This window comes from Parasteatoda tepidariorum, chromosome 2 (assembly GCF_043381705.1).
Source record: "Parasteatoda tepidariorum isolate YZ-2023 chromosome 2, CAS_Ptep_4.0, whole genome shotgun sequence".
NCBI lineage: Eukaryota > Metazoa > Arthropoda > Arachnida > Araneae > Theridiidae > Parasteatoda > Parasteatoda tepidariorum.
Genome location: NC_092205.1, coordinates 16928084 through 16951998, shown reverse-complemented (window position 1 = coordinate 16951998; position 23915 = coordinate 16928084). Strand labels below are relative to the sequence as shown.

At 29.5% G+C, this 23915-nt stretch overlaps 1 protein-coding gene across 2 annotated transcripts; it reads left to right on the top strand.

Annotated features, from left to right (window-relative positions):
* Positions 1-6080: 6080 nt before the first annotated feature.
* On the top strand, positions 6081-23563 carry LOC107442548 (sn-1-specific diacylglycerol lipase ABHD11). 2 transcript variants are annotated; one of them, XM_016056174.4, is made up of 6 exons: positions 6081-6240; positions 12027-12180; positions 15697-15870; positions 18515-18706; positions 21302-21501; positions 23228-23563. In XM_016056174.4, the coding sequence occupies exons 1-6, from the start codon at positions 6149-6151 to the stop codon at positions 23355-23357; spliced, it is 942 nt and encodes a 313-aa protein (XP_015911660.2). In that variant the 5' UTR covers positions 6081-6148; the 3' UTR covers positions 23358-23563. The 2 variants fall into 2 exon arrangements, with proteins under 2 accessions (XP_015911660.2, XP_015911724.2); XM_016056238.3 differs by lacking the exon at positions 6081-6240 and adding an exon at positions 10624-10781.
* Positions 23564-23915: the final 352 nt, after the last annotated feature.

Genomic DNA, 23915 nt, shown 5'->3' with positions numbered 1-23915 from the left:
AATTCATTCTTCTATATTGTTATTGTGTTTTTGTGTGTCAAAGTTTTCCCTCTTTTTGATGCAAATAGCATCATTGTTTTTTTCACCTATGAAACTAACATGAACTCTCAGCATATGTGTTTTTTTATTATGAAAATTGAACGGTATAGCAGTATTAAATTATTTTATTAACACTTATTCATATAAAACTTTAGTAAGTTGAATTACAATATTTCTCAAATCAACTGATGTCTTGATCTGAATTTTTTTTACCGTTAAACTGACAGAATTAAAAAAAAATGAGGTAAAGAAAAATAAATTGAGGTAGTTAAAGGATATTTATCAAATTTCTGACGAAGAAGGGGTAAAGGATTGTTCGTTTGCGTCTTGATTTAGGCAATGGGTTTTGAAATTACCATAAGTTGCATTATAATAAACTGTTGGTTTGATCTTACATCTTTTAATAAAGAAATGTAGTAATTGTAAATGACGATCAGAGAAAAATAACTATTTGTATAGTCAAAAAACAGAATTCTCCGTTAAGGGGTTTATTTGGCTGTTATTAATAAAACTGGGGGAAAAAAATTTCATTTGTTTTATGAAGCATGAAAATTTTTAACAGACTTCAGTTTTAAACAGAACCGATAATTTCGCATCTCTGATTTCAAATCAGCAATCAGTTTCTCCCTTCAAGCTACAGTTTTTTTTATTGACATTTAAAGTCTATTTATTGTCGAAATGTACAAGTTCAGAAACATCATGCATAACAAGGGGTTGCATAAATAGACGGCAAACTTCTAGGGGAGTTAAAACACATTGTCATTATTAAAATTGCATGAGCATCCATGTCCAGATATGTCATCCTACGCCGCTAGGGGCTCTTCCCCTATTAAGAACTGTTCTTCGTATGATACTAAAGATCAAAATAGCACCTAAAACAGGTATTCTTCTCACTCCCAAACCTGATGATGTACCCTAATCCCCCCAGAAGTTATGTGCAACATTTACACAATCCCGAAAGCTACTACGAGCCGCAAAATTTCGTAGGTTTTCCCCACAACCTGTTTATTTCTTAGAAACGTTTGAAATGCGAAATTATTTTACTTCAGAAAGAACTTTTTATTTCCAAATTAAATAATGTTTTAAACTTACTTAATGTTTTAAATTAGTTTACCTGGTGTTCGGTTCATTTTTTTGTAAATATTAATTTTAATGTTTATTTATTTCAATCATCTAAAATAAATTGAAATCTGGAATATTTCTCATTTGTATTCCCCTGTTACCAAGTTTTTCTTCGTTCCCTTAATAAGTTCACAACTAATAAATTTTTAATTAATTAATTTCAAAGTCTTTCTTTTGGTATAGGGAAGGTATTTTATCATTTATTGCAATATTAAATAGTTTTGTCTGTAAAAACTTATGAACCAACAAATTACAGTGCTTGAGTAATACAAGAGTAAAATAAGACTTACAGACAAATTTTAAAATTTTTACATGATGCTGCAAATAAATATCAGAGGTTTTTGATACTGGGGTTGAGTAATAGGAGCTAAGAAAGCTTTGTATCAGTGCCAAAATAATGCTTCCTTTAAATTATACTATTCACACATTCATATATCCTTTAATTTTCGATATTTTTAAAATCGGATTCAAAAAATGAAAAAAATTGGTTTATACGCAAAAATTCTTTTAATATCAGATAATTAAATAAGCCTACCATAAGTAAGGAATTGGAAGAAAAAATCATGTTATTTGTATTTGTCGAATCACGAAGTGAAATACGTTTGAATATGTAAAAAAAAAATGTAATTACGAAGATAAAATATATTGCAAAAATAATAATATTAAATATCTAAAAACAAATGAATAAATAAAATTTAAATAAGCTAATTAATGAAATTTATATTAAATTTCTGGATTAGTTTGCATTTTAAGTAACCAAATTTGTTACCTTTTACCTCCATATCCCTAATGTATGAAGATTTGAGTTTTTCTAAAAATATTTTAGAATGCTTAAATACTTTTAAAAAAAAATGTCAATCTGATATTCTTAGCATAGAGAAGCTGCGGATTAGAAAGAAAAAATTCCTAGGTGGAGCAATTTGAAAAAGGATTTTATCAGACTTTAAATTTAATGGTGACTCAATCACTATTTCAAGTAACTTCTGTCGGCCATGTCAATAGCCGTGATTGAGCTGGGATAGCCTGGTTGGTTGGGCACTAAGTCCATCTCCAAGAGGTCGTGGGTTCGATCCCAGTCAGGTGAAGATTCCCCGTGCAGTAAATGGTGACTGAAGCACGCTAAATCTTTCGAGTCAAAAAGGCTTCCATGTTCACATGACAAATTATATCTCTAGGGATACTGATCCAGGAGTTTCCTTGTCTTCTTGATTGGTTCAAAATTACGAGGCTGCGGAGTTGAACACTAGTAGTCGTAAACCCAAATTTGGGTTCACTGTTCAACGATGGTTATGAAATAAATTAAAATTGCCGTCATTTTTTTTTGTATAAAAGCCAGCTGGTATAGACAAATAGAATTACGGAATTTCATAACACATTTCCAAAATCCGGGAAAAGTCATGTGATATCCAAATGCAACCAAACGTGTAAGAGAATGTATTGTTACCTTTTCTATCATTCTATTTAGCTAAATATGGATCCAGCCATAAATGATTGGATGCCAAATCGAAAAGAAAACGAATTGATACAACGAATAGGGGATATTTCAAACTAAAGTTAACTTGAACCTGATATAAAATTTCTCTAAGGCAAGCATCAGTCACAATAATATTTCAAAATTAAAATAATAAAAAACTAATAAGAACAAAAATATAGAATAAGTTTCTTAAAAACTCTTTTGCAATTAAATTCCTATTCCTTCTAGTATGTTGAGAAAATTTACTTACTTTCCTTGTTCAAGAATTTCCTAGTGACACCTATAACCTATAACTAACTTTCTGTCGTAAATATTTCTGTATTTGAAAATTAAAAATTATGTATATGTAAGGAGGCATAAGAGTTTTAGAAAGGCTTAGATAGAACGCAACGCAAAAAAAGGGTTAAAAACACAACTATAGCGCAAGCAACGACTCCTTTAGATGCAGTGAGGCATCGCTAGATGGCGTTGTTCGTAGCAGGCTCGATACATGATTTCGTTAACATGCTTATGAAACTAAACACTCAAATTGTTTTAAGTGGAATAAACATGCTTGGTTGATCCTTTAGTATTCGATTTACCATGACTATTATAAAAAGTTAAATCAATACTGTACTATAGTAGTAAAAATCTGATTATACGTTTTATCATTTACTGTCATTTGTTATTATATTATACAATAACAATTTTTAAACTGCTAAAATTATGTAATTTCCGAAGACTGTTTGGTATCAAAGCTACGTATTTTCTTATAAAAATAATATTTCTTAAAATCTGGCCGTAATAAATTTTTAACTTTTAACCGCACTTAGCACCTCTTGTATTATAAATTCTTCTGTTTAAATGCAAGTTATAAAAACATATTAATGGCTGACAATTTTTGGTGCTGCTTATCAAATAAATAGAGATAATTCTTTTTACAGGAAATGTAAAAGAGAGAGAGAGAGAGAGAGAGAAAGAGATAACGAGAATTATGACTCTAAATATTTTGCTTTTTACTTTATTTTGTTCGTAATCTAATCATCATCTTTAAACAAAGCACGCAAAAATATGATGTAACTATTTAGTTATTTTGGTTTCTTGATGTTGCATTTGAAACCAGAAACTATTTCATGAGGTAGCGGAAAAAAGATAAAGGGCAAGATCACTAATAGGCATTTATCTTCAAAAATAACATATCCCGTCAAGCATTTTTTTTTGTTAAAACTTTTATCTGATAAAATATAGGACTCAGATAGTGATATTTTTTGTAAAGATAAAATACATGACATAAAGTTTTAAATTCATATCCTTCTTACATAATAAATGCTTTGAGTATGCATATGTTTTGGTTTATGACACGCAATAGAAAATTTGATAAAATTTATACTTATTCTATAAACATGAAAATAACCAGCATGTCTGTAATATTTGCAAGCAAAAGAATTAAATATTAAAAATGAAACTTGTTCTTGTAACTTGAAACTATGTAAAATCTCCGAAAGCACTAATCTCCGAAAGCAGAATTGAAATTTATAGTTGCTACTATTTTGGTGTCAACAAATTTTCGGCAACTATCTTAAATAAACATCTTCAGTTGCGGACAGAAATACTAATACTCTAAATATATTGATGCATTTTATGAAAGAATTTTATTTTGCGAAAACAGCAATTAAATTTTGAAAAGTATTAAGAAAATATGAAATAACAATTAATTTTAATCAAAATAATTTTTCGTTGGCAATCTATGACTAAAATAATTTTTCTTATTATTTGGTCAGAGTACATGTGTTTAAAATAAATAAAAAAACAATTTATCTGTTTTATCGATGCAAAAAACAGCATAATTTTTAGTTTTGTGGGTATGTGTTTAAAATAAAATAATTTTAAGGATTAATTTTGTCATTATTTAAGGTTTACTATTGCTATGCTATGCACAATGTACTAAGGGTAAATAAGTTAGTTACCAAAGTTTAAGCGTAAAAGTTAAAAGCTATGAGAAAACCTTTTTCCGAAACTATTTTCTTACAGCCACAGCTCTAAGCTTAAAGTTTTATTTGTAAATCATAATCCATGTCAAAATTGATAAAAAGAAAATACTGATATGTCATAAGTAAAAATTAAAGTTTTTTCCCATCAGTAATTTAGAGAGTGATATTGGCTAAAATTAAGAAATTTACCATTCCAATAATTTAATTGAGCTGCATTGCGAAACAAGTTAACTAGTTATTAGTTTTAAGCAATTGCAAAAATAAATAAAATAAATAAATAAAATAAATAAATAAATAAATAAATAAAATAAATAAAATAAATAAATAAAATAAATAAATAAAATAAATAAAATAAATAAAATAAATAAAATAAATAAATAATTAAGTAAATAAAGTAAATGAATAAATTAAAAAATAAAATAAAATATATAAAAAATAATAATAAATGAATACACATAACAAAAAAATCCCTAATATTCAATTTTTTTCAATATACCTATTTTGATTGATTTCAATTTTATTTTTAATTCAGTAATGAGTAAAAAATAAAATTGAAATCAATCAAATGCTAATTATGCTAATTTTTTTTAAATAAAAAAGTAGCCAAGAATATATACAATATCAATATCACTATGTCACAAATATAAATCCCTATATGTCACAAAATAAAAAATAAAGAATACTGGTATTTTTTAAATAAAAATTAAAATTTTGCTTCCATGAGTAATTAAAAATGTAATATATGCTAGAATTAAGAAATTTACTATTCATATAATTTAATTGAGCTGAATTGCGAAGGATGCAAAATAAGTGATCAGTTTTAAGCAAATACTGAAAAAAAAAATTTAAAATAGTAAATAAACAAATCACACAACAAGCAAAAATTCTTAGTATTCAATGTAATCAAAAAACCTAATTTGATTGATTTTTTTTTCATTCAGTTACGAGCTATTTTTTTTTCAAAGTTGCGACAGATAAATACAATACCATTACAATTCCGTAATAAATTATTATCTATGAAATTTTATGGCAAAAGCTTGGATCGATTTGTTCAATAGTTATAACCAGGGATCTAGAAACCACGGGCACCTAAAGTATTTAAACTGCACCTATAAGAAACGGAGCAGGCTTTTAATATTTTAATAAGGTTTTACTCAAAAAGCTGCAACGATATTTTCCATAACAAAACATACTGCATCTGGAAAACTGGTCTTTTGTTGCCGGAATACTTGCCTTTTTGTACAATCCTGGCTTTATTGCATTAAATTTTAAAATATGTTGTATTAGAGGAGTCATTACTTTCATTTTACTAGCAAGAACATTTTCTTAAATTTTTGAAAATATCGAAGACATTTATAACATTGAAAGATATTCAGTTAATGGGCAGTTTAAAACAATTTACTAGAAAAAGAAAACTATTATCTAACGCCTGAAGGTTGAATAATAAACGATAAAAAAGTAAACAAATCTGTTTCTCAAAGTCCAAGAAGCAGCTTACTACGGAGAAGAGACAACGCCTTTATATAGTTATGTTTGTTACAAAATGATTGGATTTTCACAGGCTCTCGATTTTCTGTGGTTTGTGGGAATCTCTCTCTACTCACTGAAATCATCTGACCGTAAAGCAAACTTCACGTACGTAAAAATTTTCTAAATTATTATTCTTATTACGTTAGTAGTAATATTTTCAGAGAATTACTAAACGATTACACCCTTAGAGGGAGTTGAAAGAAATATTAAGGATCTTCTCTCTTATTGATACGCTAAGGAGTTCTCGTAATTACTTTAACACATTTTAGATAAATTTTTAGAGAATTACTGAAGGACTCCTTTCTCATAGAAAATTTAGAAAATTACTCTAGGGTTTTCATCCTAAAGAATTACTAAAAGACTTCAGATACATAAAACCTCTATTAATCATATTTTATTTATTATTTAGGTGACATTTTTAGAGAATTTCTGGGGGTATTTTTCTCAAAAGTATAGAGAACCTCTAAAAGCCTTCTCCCCAATAGAAATTACTTAGGGAGCTTTCGGTACGTGAAAGGTTTCTTTTAATTATTTTTTATTTGTAAGCTTTTTAAGTGAAGATTTTAAAGAATTGCTGAGAGGATCTTTCCTGAGAGTGATTATTGAGAATTACAAATAAACTCCCTCCTTAAGGAATTACCAAAGGGATACGTAAAACTCTCCTCAATAATGGTTTATTTATTACTAAAAGGAAATTTTTGAGAATTATTGACGATCGTCTTCTTTAGAGATTTTAAATAATTTCTATGGTGCTCTTTCTCTATAAAATCACCAAAGGGTAAATCAAAAAGTTTCTTAATAATGCTTTATTTGTTACTTTTTTTAAGTGAGATTAGGGAATAGTTTAGAGCTAAGCTTACAAAATTGTTCTGTAGCTCCTCCTTTAGAGAATTTTGAGAATTTTTAAATTGCTACTTCCCTATATAATTACTAACTGGCTTTGGGTAGAGGAGAGTGGGGTAAGACCGGGTAGTGGGATCTGACCCGGTACTTTGAGTGTATGGTTGTTATCGTTGTTGTAGTTCATTTACGTGACACTAGAGCTGCACAATGGGCTATTGGCGATGGTTTGGGAAACATCCCTGAGGATGACCCGAATATATGCCATCACAATTTCGATCCGCTGCCAGGGGATGGCACCACCGCTTCGGTAGCCCGACGACTTGCACGCGAAGTCGAGCACTTTACGGTAGAACAGTTCAACGAGGACCAATACCGCACACCATCGGTGCCTACCCAGACTAATCCAAGTGGTCACCCACCCGCACACTGACCACAGCCAGTGATGCTTGAATTCGGTGATTTGGTGGGAAACGTGTCTTAACAGTCAGTCCACTGCGGGACTCGAGTGTTTGGAAATTAGTTCTGTGTTCTAGCGGATAAACTTAGAATCACATTTCATTAGTTGAGAAGAAGGACTTATTGGGACCACATTGGGGTGTTGTTGATTCTGAGTAGATGGAATCTGTGTAGATAAGTTTGTTTTGCAACGTCAACTCTCTAATGTTCTCCTGTTTTTAAGATATCCTTATTTATTGGTCATAAGAGTTATAAAAATTATTTTTAGTCTAGATTACTTTACTGTTACTAAAGATTTATATTTTATCAAATAGTAAGAATCTCGCCCACTGTTCTGTCTCGTTTCGATAACATCTGCTCTCGGAGATAGACACGGTACCCGATGTATATCTACGCTGAGGCCACGAAAGCTGAAATGCTGCAGAGGAAGAAGACAACTACACCCAAGGCTGAACAAAGGTTTAACGAGCCTCCGGGATAAAAATTTTGCGGGGCCTCTTCTTCGAAACTCAAAAAGCTTCATTTTCATATTTGTATATTCCCTTAAAAGAAATAATAAGCTATATATTTTTTGTAAGGAATTTTAGTCAGGACTACAACAGTCCCGGGGTAGAGGACAATTGTTCCTTTCTCTCCCTCATTGATTATGGCCTTGACTACATCACTTGTAAATTACATTCATAATTTCCTTAAATTGTCATATATAATAGAACCTCCTACCAACTTTTTCACGGAAATTTTGGCATTTCTACATTTTCAATGAAGTTAACATGGGTACCTGGTTTTATCCCCCTAGTGTGGTAAGACCGGGGGATTTGACTTCTTCTAGAAAAAAAAAATTCATTGTAAAATAAAGAAAAAAAGTATTACATCATTGTTGTTGTTGCTTTGGTTCATTTACGTCTCACTAGAGCTGAAAATGGGCTATAGGTGACGGCATGAGAAACATCCCAGAGGATGATCCCAAGACATGCCATCATAATTTTGATCCTCTGCAGAGGGGATGGCACCCCCACTTTGGTACCCCTACGACCTGCACGCGAAGTCGAGCACTTTACGTTAGAACAGTTTAAAGAGGACTGATATAGCTCAACCGCGGCTCCTATGCAGACTGATCCAAGTAGTCACCCACCCGCACACTGACAGCAGCCAGTGATGCTTGACTTCTGTGATCTGATGGGAATCGTGCCTTAATGATCAGTCCACTACGGTACAGCACATCATTGACTTTACAGGAATTATATATCGTACACATTTAAACAATGAATATCTTGATTAAATACGGCATTTTCTAGTTCAAACAATTTAGCTCCTTAGCCTTCGAATCTTAGCTACCAGATCTTACTCAACTTTCTCATCTGTAATATTTTTTTAATTATGTTTTACTTATTACTTTCAAAAGTGAAATATTCAGAGAATTACTGAGATGTTCTTTTCTCAGAAAAAGTTTAGTGAATGACTGTGAGGCTCCCTCCCTGTAGAATTACAAAGAGGTTTTCGGCATATTTAAGGTTTAATTTAATTATTTTTCATTTATTACAATTTTAGGTAAAATTTTTATAAAATTACTGAGGAGTTTCTCTTTTAGAGAGAGTTAAGAGAATTACTAAGTAGCTCCTCCTCAAAAGAATTACTATATTACTGATTACTTCTTATAATAAGAGTTTTAAAGAATTACTAAGGGGGCACCCCCTTCTCATGGCGCTCGCAAAACCCCATAAATAATAGTAATCATTTTTTACTTGGTGAAAAACAGTAAGTTAGACCGTAATTAAAAAAATCAACTCCATTCTAAGTTACCAAAATTTATATTGTTTTAACTTAAATTTGGTTCTAGAGGTTTCGTTTTCGACTCTATCGGAAAAAATTTAAATCTAATAAATTTTCTCCGTTACAATTTCAATTTCATTCACTAACCTGTTTCACAAAAACTTATTTAAATTGCTCTATACAATAAATACATGCTGAATATTGAACATTCGTTCGAAAATTAAATGCTTGATAATCTTGATGATTATTTAGTATTAATACGTTGTATTACAAACATCAATTAATCACTATTATACGAAAAATATAATATAAAAAATATATCTCATTTATAGTCTACTTTATAGTATAATGAACACTTTTAGATTTATGCACTTAAAAAATGAAAAATAAAATAAAAATTGAGGATAATAATGAGGAAAGTTATATTGAAATCAACTTTCTGGAAAATACTCTTAATTAAAGGATTGCTAATAATTTATAAATAAACACCGATATAATTATTTTTCAAGACACTACTTTCATAAAATTATTTTTCAAGACACTTTCACTATTACTTTCAAGACAGCTAAAAATATCTCAATCTTCTTAATTTATTACTGATGTATTCCTATTTTGAATAAATAATATAACTATAAAGTGATTGAAACATCTAGATAAATTTCACGTAACTATATGCATAGTTACATTAAAGTTTTTAACTTCATGCTACATTAAGAAAAATAATGTATGACATTGTACGCGGTATATTTGATACTATTGGAAAGACAACACACTGTTACATATATACAAATACTTGATATTGCCTAAGTTGGGTATAAAATTAATTTTGCTCCTAAAGGTATATAATTTTTTAAAGGACATTTTTAGTTTATTTTTTGTCAAAATGCACAAGTTTAAAAATGTTATATGTAATGGAAGGAGGCATAAATGTTAGGACCTACTTCCAGGGGAGTTAGAGCCCTTCATCAGGATTAAAACTGAGTAAGAAACCCTTACCCGGAAATATCGTCGTACGCGGCTAGGGGACGTTTCCTAGTATGACCTGCTCAGAAGCACACAAGGAAAAAGTTCATTGATGCTCTTTAAAAGTTTATCATGTGAAATCAGCTGTATGAAAGTATATAAGATCTGTTGAAAAAACTCATGCAACTGAAAAAAATAATTGCTCTCCCGTGTAATCGTTAAATTTAGATAAATTTTGCAAAACTATATGCATAATTCGATGAATGTTTTTAACGCTATGTTGCATTCAGAAAAATAAATAATTTTTACTGTATTGCAACTTGGAATAGATTATACAATTGGAGAAATTCAAAATTGGCATTATTATAATTTTATTTAATAAGAAACTAACTTTTCAAACTTATTGTGTTCACTGTAAAAATATTTACATGACTGCTGTATTCAATGTGTTAGTTTGATTAAAGATAATTTTTATCAACCCGTTTGATATCTATTGTTTTATCTCGAGACAATCACATGTCGGTAGAAAGCTTCTCTATCAATAACACAAATAGAAATTAGTGGCAGTGTTAAATACACGAAAAGCGAAAATTTCCCGACGAAGACATGGAGGAGTAAGAAGTTTTCTTTTATTTTTTTATTTTTATTTACTCTAATGATGTGATTTACTTATAGCTTTTATAGATGTTAAAGAAATTAATTTAATAAATTTTTTTTATTTCATTAAAAAAGCTCAATCACAATACATAAAGATCAGCAGACTGTCGTATTGTAATTTAAAAAAAAATCCTGTTCTTTGATACTTCCACCCGAATTTTGAATTGTGTCAGACTAATTGAAAAAGTTTTAAGGACTTATTGAACAGAATATTTTTAGGCTTATTATAAATACATTTTGAATAACAAATCACTACATTATATACCTTTATATAATCATTACATATACTTACTACCCTTTGGATAATTAAACAGTGAGCGAAACTCTACTTCATATTGAATTTTTTTTAGGTATATTGCAGTTAACCTCTCATAAAGCTATTTAAAATGAACCTTCGTTACTTTGATCGCATTGCAAATCAGACTAATTATAATTTTTTCCTGGTTATTACAGTTAACCTTTTATAACACTATTTATGAAAAACATTTACCACTCTGAGCCTAGTGCAAATTAAATTAAATAGCCCTTACTGAAAGAGCAATAAACTACCAACTCACCACGTTACATTAGACTTATTTTTAAAATAACTTAAAGTTATGTTGGTTATTTTATTTTATAACCGTCGTTGAACAGCCGACCCAATTTAGGGTTTACTAACACTGTTCAACTCCGAAGCCTTATGATTTTGAACCCAATCCAAAAGACAAGGGAACTTCTGGATCAAGTATTGGGAGAAATTTGCCTCTGTGGAGGACTTTTTGAAGAAACTAACCCGCATTTACGTTGCATGGAGAGGAAAAACACGAATTAACATAACGTCAACGAGGACACTAATCCATGATCAATAGCCATGACTGATAACCACTGAGGCTATTTTATGTCAGCACTGTGGTCGATGCGAGTGGGTGACAGCCATGGTTCCAGACGAATGGCTAAGGCAGTTCTCAGTTTAGATAAACAATATATCAGTTGTTATAACGGAAGGGTCATTTTAATGGAAGATCTTGTTAAAGAGTGTAGACTGTATGACTTAGTGACTCCAAGATTATTGAGCCAGAAATGTTTAAGTCTACAGACTACACGATTTTAACTACCCCTGGTAAAGAACATATTACATGTTTTTCTTTCACAACCCTTTTGATTTAGGTTTTTTGTTGTTGTATAAGAATAGATTTCTAAACATTTTCATGATTTTCGTTTAGCTTTAAACCTGTAAATATTGCCTATAATGTATTTGAGCCAAGTAGTGGTGCAGATGGCACATTGTCCCCCATTATCTTCCTCCATGGGATCACAGCTTCAAAAGAATACTGGAATGATATACCTCAAAGAATTGCAGATAAAACCAAAAGAACGGTAAAGTTTCATTCTATATTTGTTAATAAAGAAGTTTGAGTTTAACAATTGATGTATGCTTGAAATCAAATATCTTTTATGAAAGTACAAATTTTGTTTTAAAAATTACATCTAATAATTCGTCTATGGGAAATATACTAGTGTTAATCTTATTATCGATTTCTAGCAATATTATTAGAATGTTTCAATATTATTAGAATTTTAAAAATGTTTTTCGAATAAAAATATTTAAAAAAAAAACACTTAGTTTAAGTGCGCTACACTTGAGACAGAGTTCATATTTTCATAGTTTTTTAACCTATGAAATTCTGACGTGAAAATTCATAGCCGCAAAATTTCATAGCTTTTTAAACTAAGAAATTTTGCCGTGAAGAATTATCTAAGTTTTAGAACGGGCAAATAATTTAAATATTTTAAAAATCATTACTGTTTATTTAAAAATTGCCAATGTGGCGAGAATTTTTTTGAGCAAAGAATTTTTCTACATCCGAAAGAAAAATCAGTCCATCAAAAGTAAAATCCCTATCCCTTCCATTCAAAAGTAAAATCAATCAATAATTCTCTATTGTTGTCCAGAAAATACAGCGTTTGAGTAACTGCTTATTAGTTAAATACATATTAAATGCTTTTCATTTCCTTATAGCTGTGGTATATCTTTAACCTGACGTTTTCTCCATTATAAGAAATAGTTTAGAGGGTGACTGATTAAAAATATTCTACAGTTGATCTAACAATCATGAAAAGCTGTTGCAAAAAGCAGTTATGAAAATATGAATTATAAAAATATGAATTTATGAAAGTTATAGGAGCAATTTATTTTAATTAAGATTAAATTAAAATAATCAAATTTTGCGCTACCCGCAGAGGAAAACCGCGAAAATGTTTTTCAAATCGCTTGGCTGTAATAGGATTCCAGCTAAATGTTCATCATTATCTCAATGACATTATTTTTTTAAAAACAACCCTTTTTTATTAGATAGGGTATCATCTTTCTGAATGTAACGAAAAGCTCTTCTTATTAACTCAACCCATAAAGCAAAGTAAGTCGTAATTTAAGTATCGAAGTACAATTATATTTATGAAAGCTAAAAAAATAGCCTATTTTAATCAAGATTAAATTTAAATTATAAAATTTTGCGTTACATGCTATGGAAAATCACGAAAATGCTTTTCAGATCGCATTTATATGTAATAAGATTCCAGCTAAATGTTCATTATCTAAAAGGAATTATATTTTAATAACTAATTTTTTTTTTTATCATCCATGGCTTATCATCTTTGTGAATTCAACGAATCCCCTTCTTATTTTTAATTCAACCCAGAAATCAAAGTAACTCACAATTTAAATATCGGTGTACAATCATATTCACGAAAGTTATAAGAATAATTTATTTTAATTAAGATTAAATTCAAATAATCAAATTTTGCAACACAAGCAAATGAAAACCTCGAAATTGTTTTTCAGATTTCTTGACGGTAATAGGTTTCCATCTAAATGCTCATTATAGAAATGAAATTATTTTTTGAAGATCAATAACTTTTTTTATTATTCTTGATTTATAACTTAACATCTTAGTAAATGTTGTGAAATGCTCTTCTAGTTTCTGACCTTTTTTGTATTTTTGTACACAGCCCAGATATCAAAGCAACTTCTAACTTGAGTAACATGAGTAAAATCATATTTTGAAAGACTTGATTATATAAAGAAAATCATATTATGAAAATAATTAGGATTTACATTACGGATAAATTAAAACCGCTAAAATGTTTTAATTACTAAGTAATTGAACGCCAACAAACGATAATGAGACTCTATCTCAGAAATTATAAACATTTTCTAATTTATTGTACTTTTTATGAAATTTAATGTTTTGTACAGCTTAGATAGCTTGCAAAAATGTTCTTTATTTCATTTCATTTATTTATTTCATTTAATTTACTTAATTTTTTGTAAGTACTTAAATTGTGTTTTCTTATTTCAAGTATTAGAATTTCAGAATAATAGAAAAAATTAATTTTCTATAATAAATTATTTTCTCTTTTTGTTTAAATTTTTAAATTTACAAATTATAAATCTTTAAAAATTACGGGAAAAAATGTGTTAAAAAATTTACGAATTTCAGTTTTTCTGACACAGAGTCAGAATCTTATTAATTATTATCATGGCAATTTATAAAATTCAAACAAAAAAAGAACAAATTATACACAACTGCTATAAAGAAACAACTTCAATGAAGTTTTGTTTAGGTAAACTGCTCCCTAGAGGCCGTGGATATTGAGTAGAAACTAATTACTTGACCAGTGATATCAAAGTTTATCATGATGTCTGTTTGGTCGAGTGATTGATTTATTCGAATTCCGCGAAATGAGCTTTTTTTTTTGACCGCTTAACACCGCACAAATAGTGTATTTTTAAGAAAAAAAACAATCTGCTAATTTGTCCGGATCTTTCACATTTTTTACTTTGCAGTGTTTCCAATAGATGTCTCTAGTAATCCAAGAGAGATAGGATTATAAAACAATTTCAAGGACAGGTTTTTCTGAACTTCATTTAAGACGGTGAATTTCACTTGTTCAATGTATTATGCTTTGTGAATAATACTTCTTATTTATCAATTTTGTCATGCAGTGTAAAATAAAGACTGACAATAAGTTGTTCATAACAGAATGTCTATCTCGCGTTTTAAAGCTGAATTTTGAAAAGAAATAAAGATTTAAGTATTCAAAATATAAATAGTTTTCTTTCTTCCATTTTATCCCCTGTAAAATGTTTTCGTTTTATTTTCTTCGTTTTATACCTTCAAAGTTTTATGTAAAAATGCCAAATTTTCGCAATAATTAAAAATTATCAGAAATTAATAAAGTATACTTGTAATCGTTTTGATTGCCGATTTGAATTAATATATTCGGTTAGAATACAATGTTTTTTTTTTAAAGAAAACTATGCTCATTTATGGTATAGCGGGAAAATGGAATAGTTAAGTAGTTAAATATTTCAAATTGAAGAGTAATAACCCAATTAAGCATTAATTTAACTCAAAGCATATTAGTAATTATTTTTTAACATATCTGCTATTTTCAAAATATTTGACAAATTGTTTCAAAAGTTTTGAATGGATGGACAGCATTTTAAGTTTTTCTTTAAATGACTACTAACTGATTTTAATTACCTGAATTAAAACATCATTTGCTTCAAAAATATATAAAAACAAAACTAGAACAACCACTCTGATTTTTCGAGTTTTGTTTCTCAGCTCTTTTTTTCATTCTCCGTTAATATCTTTGCATTTTATACTTAAAAACACTTTTGTTTCTTCTCATATACGCCTGACGAGTTTTGAAAATGGGTGCCTGTTTTGGAGCGCTTGAAATATGTAAACTTGCTATTTCTTATATAAATATTTTTGAAGCGAATAAAGTTTTTAATCAGATAATATATTACCGCTTCAGTTTCTTGGGATTATTTATTTAAAATGACACAATTTATTTAATATAAGTTTTTATTTTGCTTTTCAGGCGTACACCTGTGATGCAAGAAATCATGGAGAGAGCGATTACAACGATGAATTTAGTTTTGATCTGAATATTCATGATCTCCTTCACTTTATGGACACTAAGAACATTTCAAAGACTATTCTAGTTGGACACAGCATGGGAGGTGTGACGGCAATTCATGCAGCCCTGAAGAAAGTGAGAATTTCCTTTTCCTGTATTTTTAAAACATGTTATTTTCATAACATTATTTTGTTAACTTAAAATTAATGATATATTGATATTTTCAAAGGATATTGTTTCACTGTAAGAAAATCTCTTAAAATTTACGATTTGAAACTTTCAACTGAATTGGTTGTGGAAAACTGTAAAACTTACGAAACAGATCCGTAGCCTCAACGATGTTTTACCATATAAGGAGAAGTATTTTGGGTAAAAATTACGAGATACTACAAAATCTTATACATTCTTTGTCGCAACTGTCTTTTAAAAATATAAGAACAAGTTTTCTTCGTAAAAATTCCATAGTCAGGATGATTCTTTACCATACCAAAACAAGCTTTTTATGTAAAAGTTATAAAGTAAATCTCTACACGCACCTGATAAGGATACTTTATGATAGCACTGTGGTCAAGGCGAGCTAGGAGCAGAATTCGTATCACCAAGTCATTACTGGTATTTAAACCTAGATCACCGCAGTGAAAGGAAAACGCTCTGTCCCTTGAGCCATTGCAAACGGATTGTATTACTATGAAGAAAAATTTGAAACTACCTTTATCTTTTAAGTGTTACTTATTGAAATTGTTTCTTAAAAAAGTTTAACTCTTTCAGGGGCTGTGAGATGAAAACTGCCCGACTTACTTTTTACTGTGATATAAAAGACAAAAATTTTCATAGTTCTTATCTCTTAAACAACGTGGCTTTTAACCAACCACTTTTCCTTTTAAAAAATCTTAGGAAAAAGCAAATCTCATTGTTATGGATATGCATACGATGACCGCAATTCCCTTGGTTAAATTTTTTGATGAAAGTTTTCTGCATTGCAAGGGGTTAAAACTATAGGGGCCGCCTTGTTGCTATTCGAAACTTAACGCAACAAAAAAAAATTATTTCAAAAGAAAGATAATAATCAGGTAGAGTATCAATTAGATAATGAAGGCGAATTTTTTATTTTATTTACGCAATGTTTAAAACCATAAAATACTTGTTGAAAAGTAAGAACAAGTACAGAAAATAATGGTAAAATGATTTCAGAAAAGGTAAAGTTTCGTACGGTAAGCTAAAACTAGAATGCGTACTGACGTTTATTACTAAGGTGAAAAACAGTTTTCCCAATGAAACAGTTTTAAACCGTCAAATATGTGAAGAATGTCTGGAATAAACTGATACTTTTTACAGCATAGTATCGATACATAACATGTACATGTTCAATAAGTATTATTATCTTACGTATTCAGATAGAACAGTCATCAGTTTAAAATAGATTAAACAAACACAATCACTTAAAAACAATTTTACATTTCGTGGTACTTTGGAAAAACAAAATGAGTATATATTTTTGAAGATGAATAATTCTTATGAGTTCGTTGGAATTTAGAATGTAAAAAGGTCTTTCACATATTTTTGGTATAAACTATGATTAAAATTATTGAGATGTTTTAATCACCGAAGCCTAAAAACGACAAAATTCCAACTATCACTGATTTAAATAAAAGATTTGGGTGTTTTGATGATTTTGTGTACAATTCTTTTACTTTATTTGAAGTCACTGACAAATTTTTTGTCTTAGGGCAGTTTACTTTTTTGGTTTTTCATTATTAGGGCTGCTTATTATTTTGTATGGGCCTCTATGCCAGTGAGTTAAATAGATAAATCTATGATGCCAGACGTGTATTGGAAGGCAATGGAAATTCCTGCACAAATTTATCTGTAAGACTTTTAATATTGAAGTAAAACTTCGAAGTCAATCGGTTGTATCGTTCCTGTGAGAAAACAATTTAAGATAACTGAATGATGCTTGTGATTATAGTTTTCTTTTAAAACTTCAAATTGTCATAATGCAGTTCGATTAATATTGCACCAATTTAAGTCAAATGATGATTTTTGCATGAAATTTGCATGAATGTATTTAATTGTATTGTTCACTTACCATACCATTAACAACCTTCTGTAAAAATATATATAAAAAACAAAACAACAAAGAAGAACGTATTTAAAAAAAGTGCGGCTTTGAGGAGAACTCCTCCAGACTGACAGTCTGGGGCTGTCTGCTGGTATGGTAATAAGCGAGAGCACATTTCTAATGGGGGGGGGGATGGAGGAAAGAATGTGTGGATTGCTTAACTCATGAGGACCTACGCTTAGATAAAGACAAAACGATTCACCCCATAACCCTATTCGAAGTGACCTTTCCTCGTAGCCATAGTACCCGCCACGACGTATGACGGGTGTCTGGAGGAGTTCTCCTGAAAGCCGCACTATATTTTTCATTGTTTATTTTCAATTTTTGTACCTCTGCACTCTTAGAAAAATTGGTACCAAGTTTAATTCTAATATCAGTATCTTGAACTATTATACGATGCAAATTCACAGCAATCGTTGTCTTTGTATAATCAAGTTTAAAAAATAATATATTGTTTTTATGGCTTAGTCCTATATTAAGATAACAGAAAATACGAACGATATTATGGTTAAATAAGTTCCAAAAATTCTAACGGTGTATTAGTGAGGCATTCTGAGTTTTGTCTTTGATATCTGAACCAACAATTTTCTTACTCTAATCTGTTACTGCTTTAGGACTTATCGTATAAAAATACTTGACGATTTAATTTCATCATTTCAGCCTGAGAGAATAGAGAAGATTTTCGTGGAGGATATGTATGTTAAGAGATTTCCAAGAGCATTCACAGATGCTGGTTTACCTCTTCTATGCATGAGAAAAGAAAGTACTCAACACATGCCGAAAGGATTAAGTGAAAAAGACGCAATGGAATTTTCGAATAATTTTATTATCGAAAAGATTCCAAAGGACAGTGTAAGGCTACTATGATTTAAACAATTAATAATAAACATGCTTTTATTTAAATTCCTTTATTTCAGTTTTTATAATTTTTTTGTTGTCCTTAATTGTAGTTATGATTTAACTTGTTATTTGTGCTATATTTCCTGAACATATACTTGATATACAAACTGCTTCTGTGATTTTCCTTTCATATTTCGCTAAAAATTTGTTTTATGAAACGGAAGATGATAGAGTTTGTTCTTCTCCTTTTTTACGTTTTTTTCAATGTAAATTACATTTTCTCTAATATATTGTTTCGTATTTTCATTTTATATTTCTCTTACATGTATCGTACTTGTAAGTGATATATAAATATAATATTATGAGATGTAATTTACTGTTGTATTTACTTATTTTCTTTCATATTTCGCTCAAAATTTATTCTGTGAAAAGGAAATATGATAAAGTTTGTTTTTTTCCTTCTTATGTTTTTTTTCAAAGGTAATTTCATTTTCTTTTACATATTGTTTCATATTATTCACACTTGCAAGTGTAATACATTATTATTATGTTATGAGATGTAATATACTATAGGTTTTCCTATCATTTTTCATTCAAATTTTTTTTCTGTGAAACGGAAGTATGATAAAGTTCGTTTTTGTCCTTTTTATGTCTTTATTTAGAAGTAATTTCGTTTTCTCTTATGCACTTTTTCATAGTATTATTCGCACTTGCAAGTGAGATATATTATTATTATGTTAAGAGATATAATTTAATTTCATATTATGTAACTAATATGCGTGGAAAAATATTTTGGGAGTAACAATATTTTTTGGAATACATTTCGTTATTAACTTGATACTGAACTGCTTTCTTGTACTATACCAGCATTATTTATTTTTAATCAAAACACCCTATAAAAGGCCACATGGGAAAAAAAACTTTTTAAAAGCATTTTTTAGTTTAAAATTAATTTCATCTATTTTAGAAAGTATCAGTTGTTTACAAATTTTAAAACATTTTATCTAGGGAGACGACATATTTCGTAAATTTCGTAAAATAGGGCATTTCGTATATAAGTTATATTGTTGAAAAGTCCCAAATTGTTTTGTATTTTTTAATATTCCTAAAAAGTAAAAAGGGCATAGTAAAACGCCCTATTTAAAAAGCTTCTGGAAAAATTAAAAACGCAAAAGTCTATGCTGAAAAAGAGGTAATAAAAAAGAGGTAACGTTTTTTTAAAATTTTTAGATTGAAATTTTAAAAAAAATTGCAAAAAATAAAATATACTTTTCAAATTTATTTCAGTTTGCACCCTTTAAGAATACATTATTAATTTTATAATTGAATGCGAAATGAAGTGAAATTCAGTGTTTTTGTTCTGAAGAGTTAATCAAATGAACTCTTCAGATCATTCCTATTGAAATTTTTGAAGCATAAAAGTAAATATTCCTTACACCAAAACGATCGGTGCTTGTTCCTATTAATCGGCAATCATAGACATTGCTTTGCATGCTCGAAAAATAAACTTAAATGATTTTTTGCTTTAGTTTGGGAATATTTTAAAAATTAGATCATCTTCAAGTATTTTAATAATGATTAGAGTACGCGAATATCATCGAGGAATGTGATTATGTTTGACGATGACTAAGAGATCAAAAAATCTCCAAGTTTGTTTGCATTAAAAGCGACAAGGTCTTTACAGTTGAAAAGTAGCTGTTGATTTTGGTACTAGGCATAACTAGTATTATGGTAATTGGTGCAACTTAAATAGGTCAGAAATGTACAAATTTAGCCTGGTTGGGCTCATGTTCGTGAGAACGGGAGCTCGAATCCCACTGGCTGAAAAATTCCTGTGTATTAAATGGTGACTGGTACATGTAACAAATGCTCATAACAAATCAATATGCTCATAACAAATCAATACTTCTGGGGGTACTGAGTTGGCGATAGATTAATTTCTGGTTCAGATCAAATGGATGTTCTGTGGATAAGTGAATGGAGTATAATAGGACTGGCTAACTGTAAAACTGACGTGTGTATGGCTAAAGCTTTATTCGTGGCCATAGATGGCGCCACTGAAAAAACAGGAAATACACCTTTTACCTTAAATTTGCTGGAATTCACCAAGCACATTTGCTAGTAGTTGGTAAGTGGCATTAGAATATAAGGTTTTGGGAGATATTTAAGGAGTATATTAAATGTGCGAAAATGGGAAAACAACAGAAGCTAGACTTTGATATGCTCATAATAGTACGAAATAATGCAAAATTTCCCAAAATTATACCCCTCTCTATTTTTTATTTTTTTGCAATTAATGTGTTTTTATAAAAACAGATTTAAAAAAAAGCGAATTTAGCTATCGTATTTATTTTATGATCGTATTTACACTATCGTATGATCATCAAAGTAGAAAAATTATTTTGTTTCAGATTGTATATTTATAAACTCTTGTGTGATTTCTATTGAAAGTGAATTAGTTTTGTATCACCAACTCTTCATGGAGATTTGCACCACTGCTGTAGATTGTTGGATATAACTATGCGCAATAGAAAGACGAAATCTATATAAAATGTGGTTTATTACTTTTTATCTCCTTGAACTTCATTTATAAATTTAACATTTCAGCCGTTATATTCAAAACTGGATGACATCCGTAAATCTAGAGCAAGTTTCAGGAGAAACCCGGATGGAAGTTTTGAGGTCAATTACAACTTTGATGTTATTGCACGAGCTCTTAAAGACTATGACACATTAGCCAGCGAACCCGAAGGTCATTATGATGGCCCAGCATACTTTATATATGGCCCATTATCCATGTTTGCCGTGTAAGTATATGTTGCTTTTCGTTTCTGTGAATTGTTGATAAAAATTAATCTAGCACCCCAATGATGAAAAAAAAACATTCGTTAGTTTATTGTTAAAAATAAATGTGTAAAAAAGCTTTTTGCGTATTGAAAAAGGTTAAAAATTATTTTTATTACTCATATGTGAGAAATGTGACGGAATGGTGAAATGGTTTAGAAAGAAATTTTTGTTTCAGATTTTCAAACACAATTTATATTCAGTAAGGAGCTACAGCTGTAGCTCCTTACCGAATATACCTTTATAAGCTCCTTACCTTTCCTAGGACGTAAACCTAGATAGTTGTCGGTTGAGTCTGCTTTAAATAATAATAAATATTTTTAAAAAATGTTTTTTTAAATGTACAGTAAGCAAAAAAATACCCAAAACACATCAAACTTTTGATTTTATGATCAGATTCAATTTTAATGGTTCGGGAAGTGATTTAAAATAGGCAGATGATATTTTAAGTTACGAAACCGACACAAAAACGTACTTTCTCTGAACGAACCTATCTTTTTTGACGGTTTTTGATTCTTGATCACCAAAAGATGGGAGCAGCAGCAATCTGGGAAATATGCCCCAGTTTGTTATATATAGTTTGGGAAATATGCCCAGTTACATATAATTTGGTCAGGAGAGCTGTTGAAAGTTTTGACCCCTTGACGTTAACTTTTGCTTTTTGTCCATGAACGCTGTCTCAGGGTGAAAAAAATAACTTGCTCACTGGCAGGAACTATTCCACTTCACCATGTGAAAACTCACAGAAAAGACCTATTTCCAAGTTATTGATTTGCTAATACCTATCCTCATAAATCCTCAAAATGCAACATATGGCAATCAAATCATGATTTTTGCTAAAAATGGAATTAAAACCCTTCTTTCCTCTTGAAGATTACTATTGAATAAGAAGTAAACACAGTGGTTGATGAGCGAAGCCCCTATAACACATTGAAGTTTATTTAAATAAAACTGAAGATTATATGAATTTCTAATGAAAACAGTAGCGCGAGAGCATTAGTGTTGAGGACAGAGAGTGGATAAAACATGTTATTAAACATATGGAGGAAACTGGAATAGCATTAGAATGTTTGCTAGTTGAACAAGGGGGCACGCTTTCAAAAATTGTAGTATCTACCAGAAACTTGGTGAGTATATGTATCTTTTATGAAATTCAGTTCATGCATAAATTGCTTTGGCAATAGGAATTAAATTTAAAAGTAACCTCAAAAATTCATAATTGTAGGCAAACATGTAACAAAATACTCAAATTTCTAATAATTCGTTAAAAATCTGTCTCTATCTTCTGAGTATATTTTTGGGGGTTAAGTAAAATTTTAATTTTTATCTGTGCGAGTTTTTTTTTTTATAGCCTTGGTTTGTTTTCTACTTCGTATCTTCTTATATCTTTTTATCACTAACAATAAAATAATCGGAGCGAAATCTGATTGTTTTAAAATTTTAGAATAGTTCTAAATGTTCTAAACAGTTGTGACACACTGTATCGTATCTAAAATAATTATGCCGATTGGCTACCTTAAATCGGAAATATAGGTTGAAACGAAAAAAATAAAATCCTTTGCATAAATTTTATGTTTGAAAATTATGAAATATTTAACATTTACTAATTGTGACATTTGTTTTAGTTATGTTAATGAGTCGATTCAATATAATATGTTATGATTAGCAATTTTTTTTTCTTCATTCTAGATACAATGAGGAAGAATCAATCCGAAAGCATTTTCCGAACGCTGAACTAATTGGTATTCCAGGTGCTGATCATAGTGTTCATATTGAATTCCCTGACGAGTTTGTTGCAAGTGTTTTAAAATATCTGTGATAATAAATGCTGCATAACGATTCAGTTCGTTGAGAGTGTTTTGAAAATATTTGTGATACTAAATGCTTCAAAACGATTGAGTTTGTTGAAAGTGTTTTAAAATACTTGTGATAATAAAAGCTTCAAAAATGATTTGAGCACGTTGAGAGTGTTTTAAAAATAATTGTGATACTAAATGTTTCAAAATGATTAAACTTACTGAATAATTTGGAGCATCTTTATTATTTTCAATTTACTTTTTGGTAGTCTGATGCAGTTGATTTTTTTTATACTGCAGTCTCCAATGAATAGAGAGCTATCACACTCTGTACACTTTTGCTCACCACTCTGCAAACTGAATTCGTAGTTTCTTTCGAATCGCTTAAAATACTAAACTCCGTTGCAAGTTAAGAAAAGAACATTGCGGTATAGGATTTAAGTAATCATATAGCCAAATCAAATCTATCAAAAATCTAACACATTATATAAGTTTGCTTTCAAAACAATATAAAAGCTTTTAAAAGTTGATTCATCGGACAGAAATTTAATTCGTGCTATTTTTTATAAGCGAAAAGAAAG

Bases quoted from the DNA above. Each gene is read 5' to 3' on its own strand.
- LOC107442548 (XM_016056174.4), top strand. From the start codon at position 6,149: ATGATTGGATTTTCACAGGCTCTCGATTTTCTGTGGTTTGTGGGAATC. The intron at 12,181-15,696 runs GTAAAGTTTCAT...TTTGCTTTTCAG, and splicing joins CAGATAAAACCAAAAGAACG to GCGTACACCTGTGATGCAAG. The intron at 21,502-23,227 runs GTAAGTATATGT...TCTTCATTCTAG, and splicing joins CCATTATCCATGTTTGCCGT to ATACAATGAGGAAGAATCAA.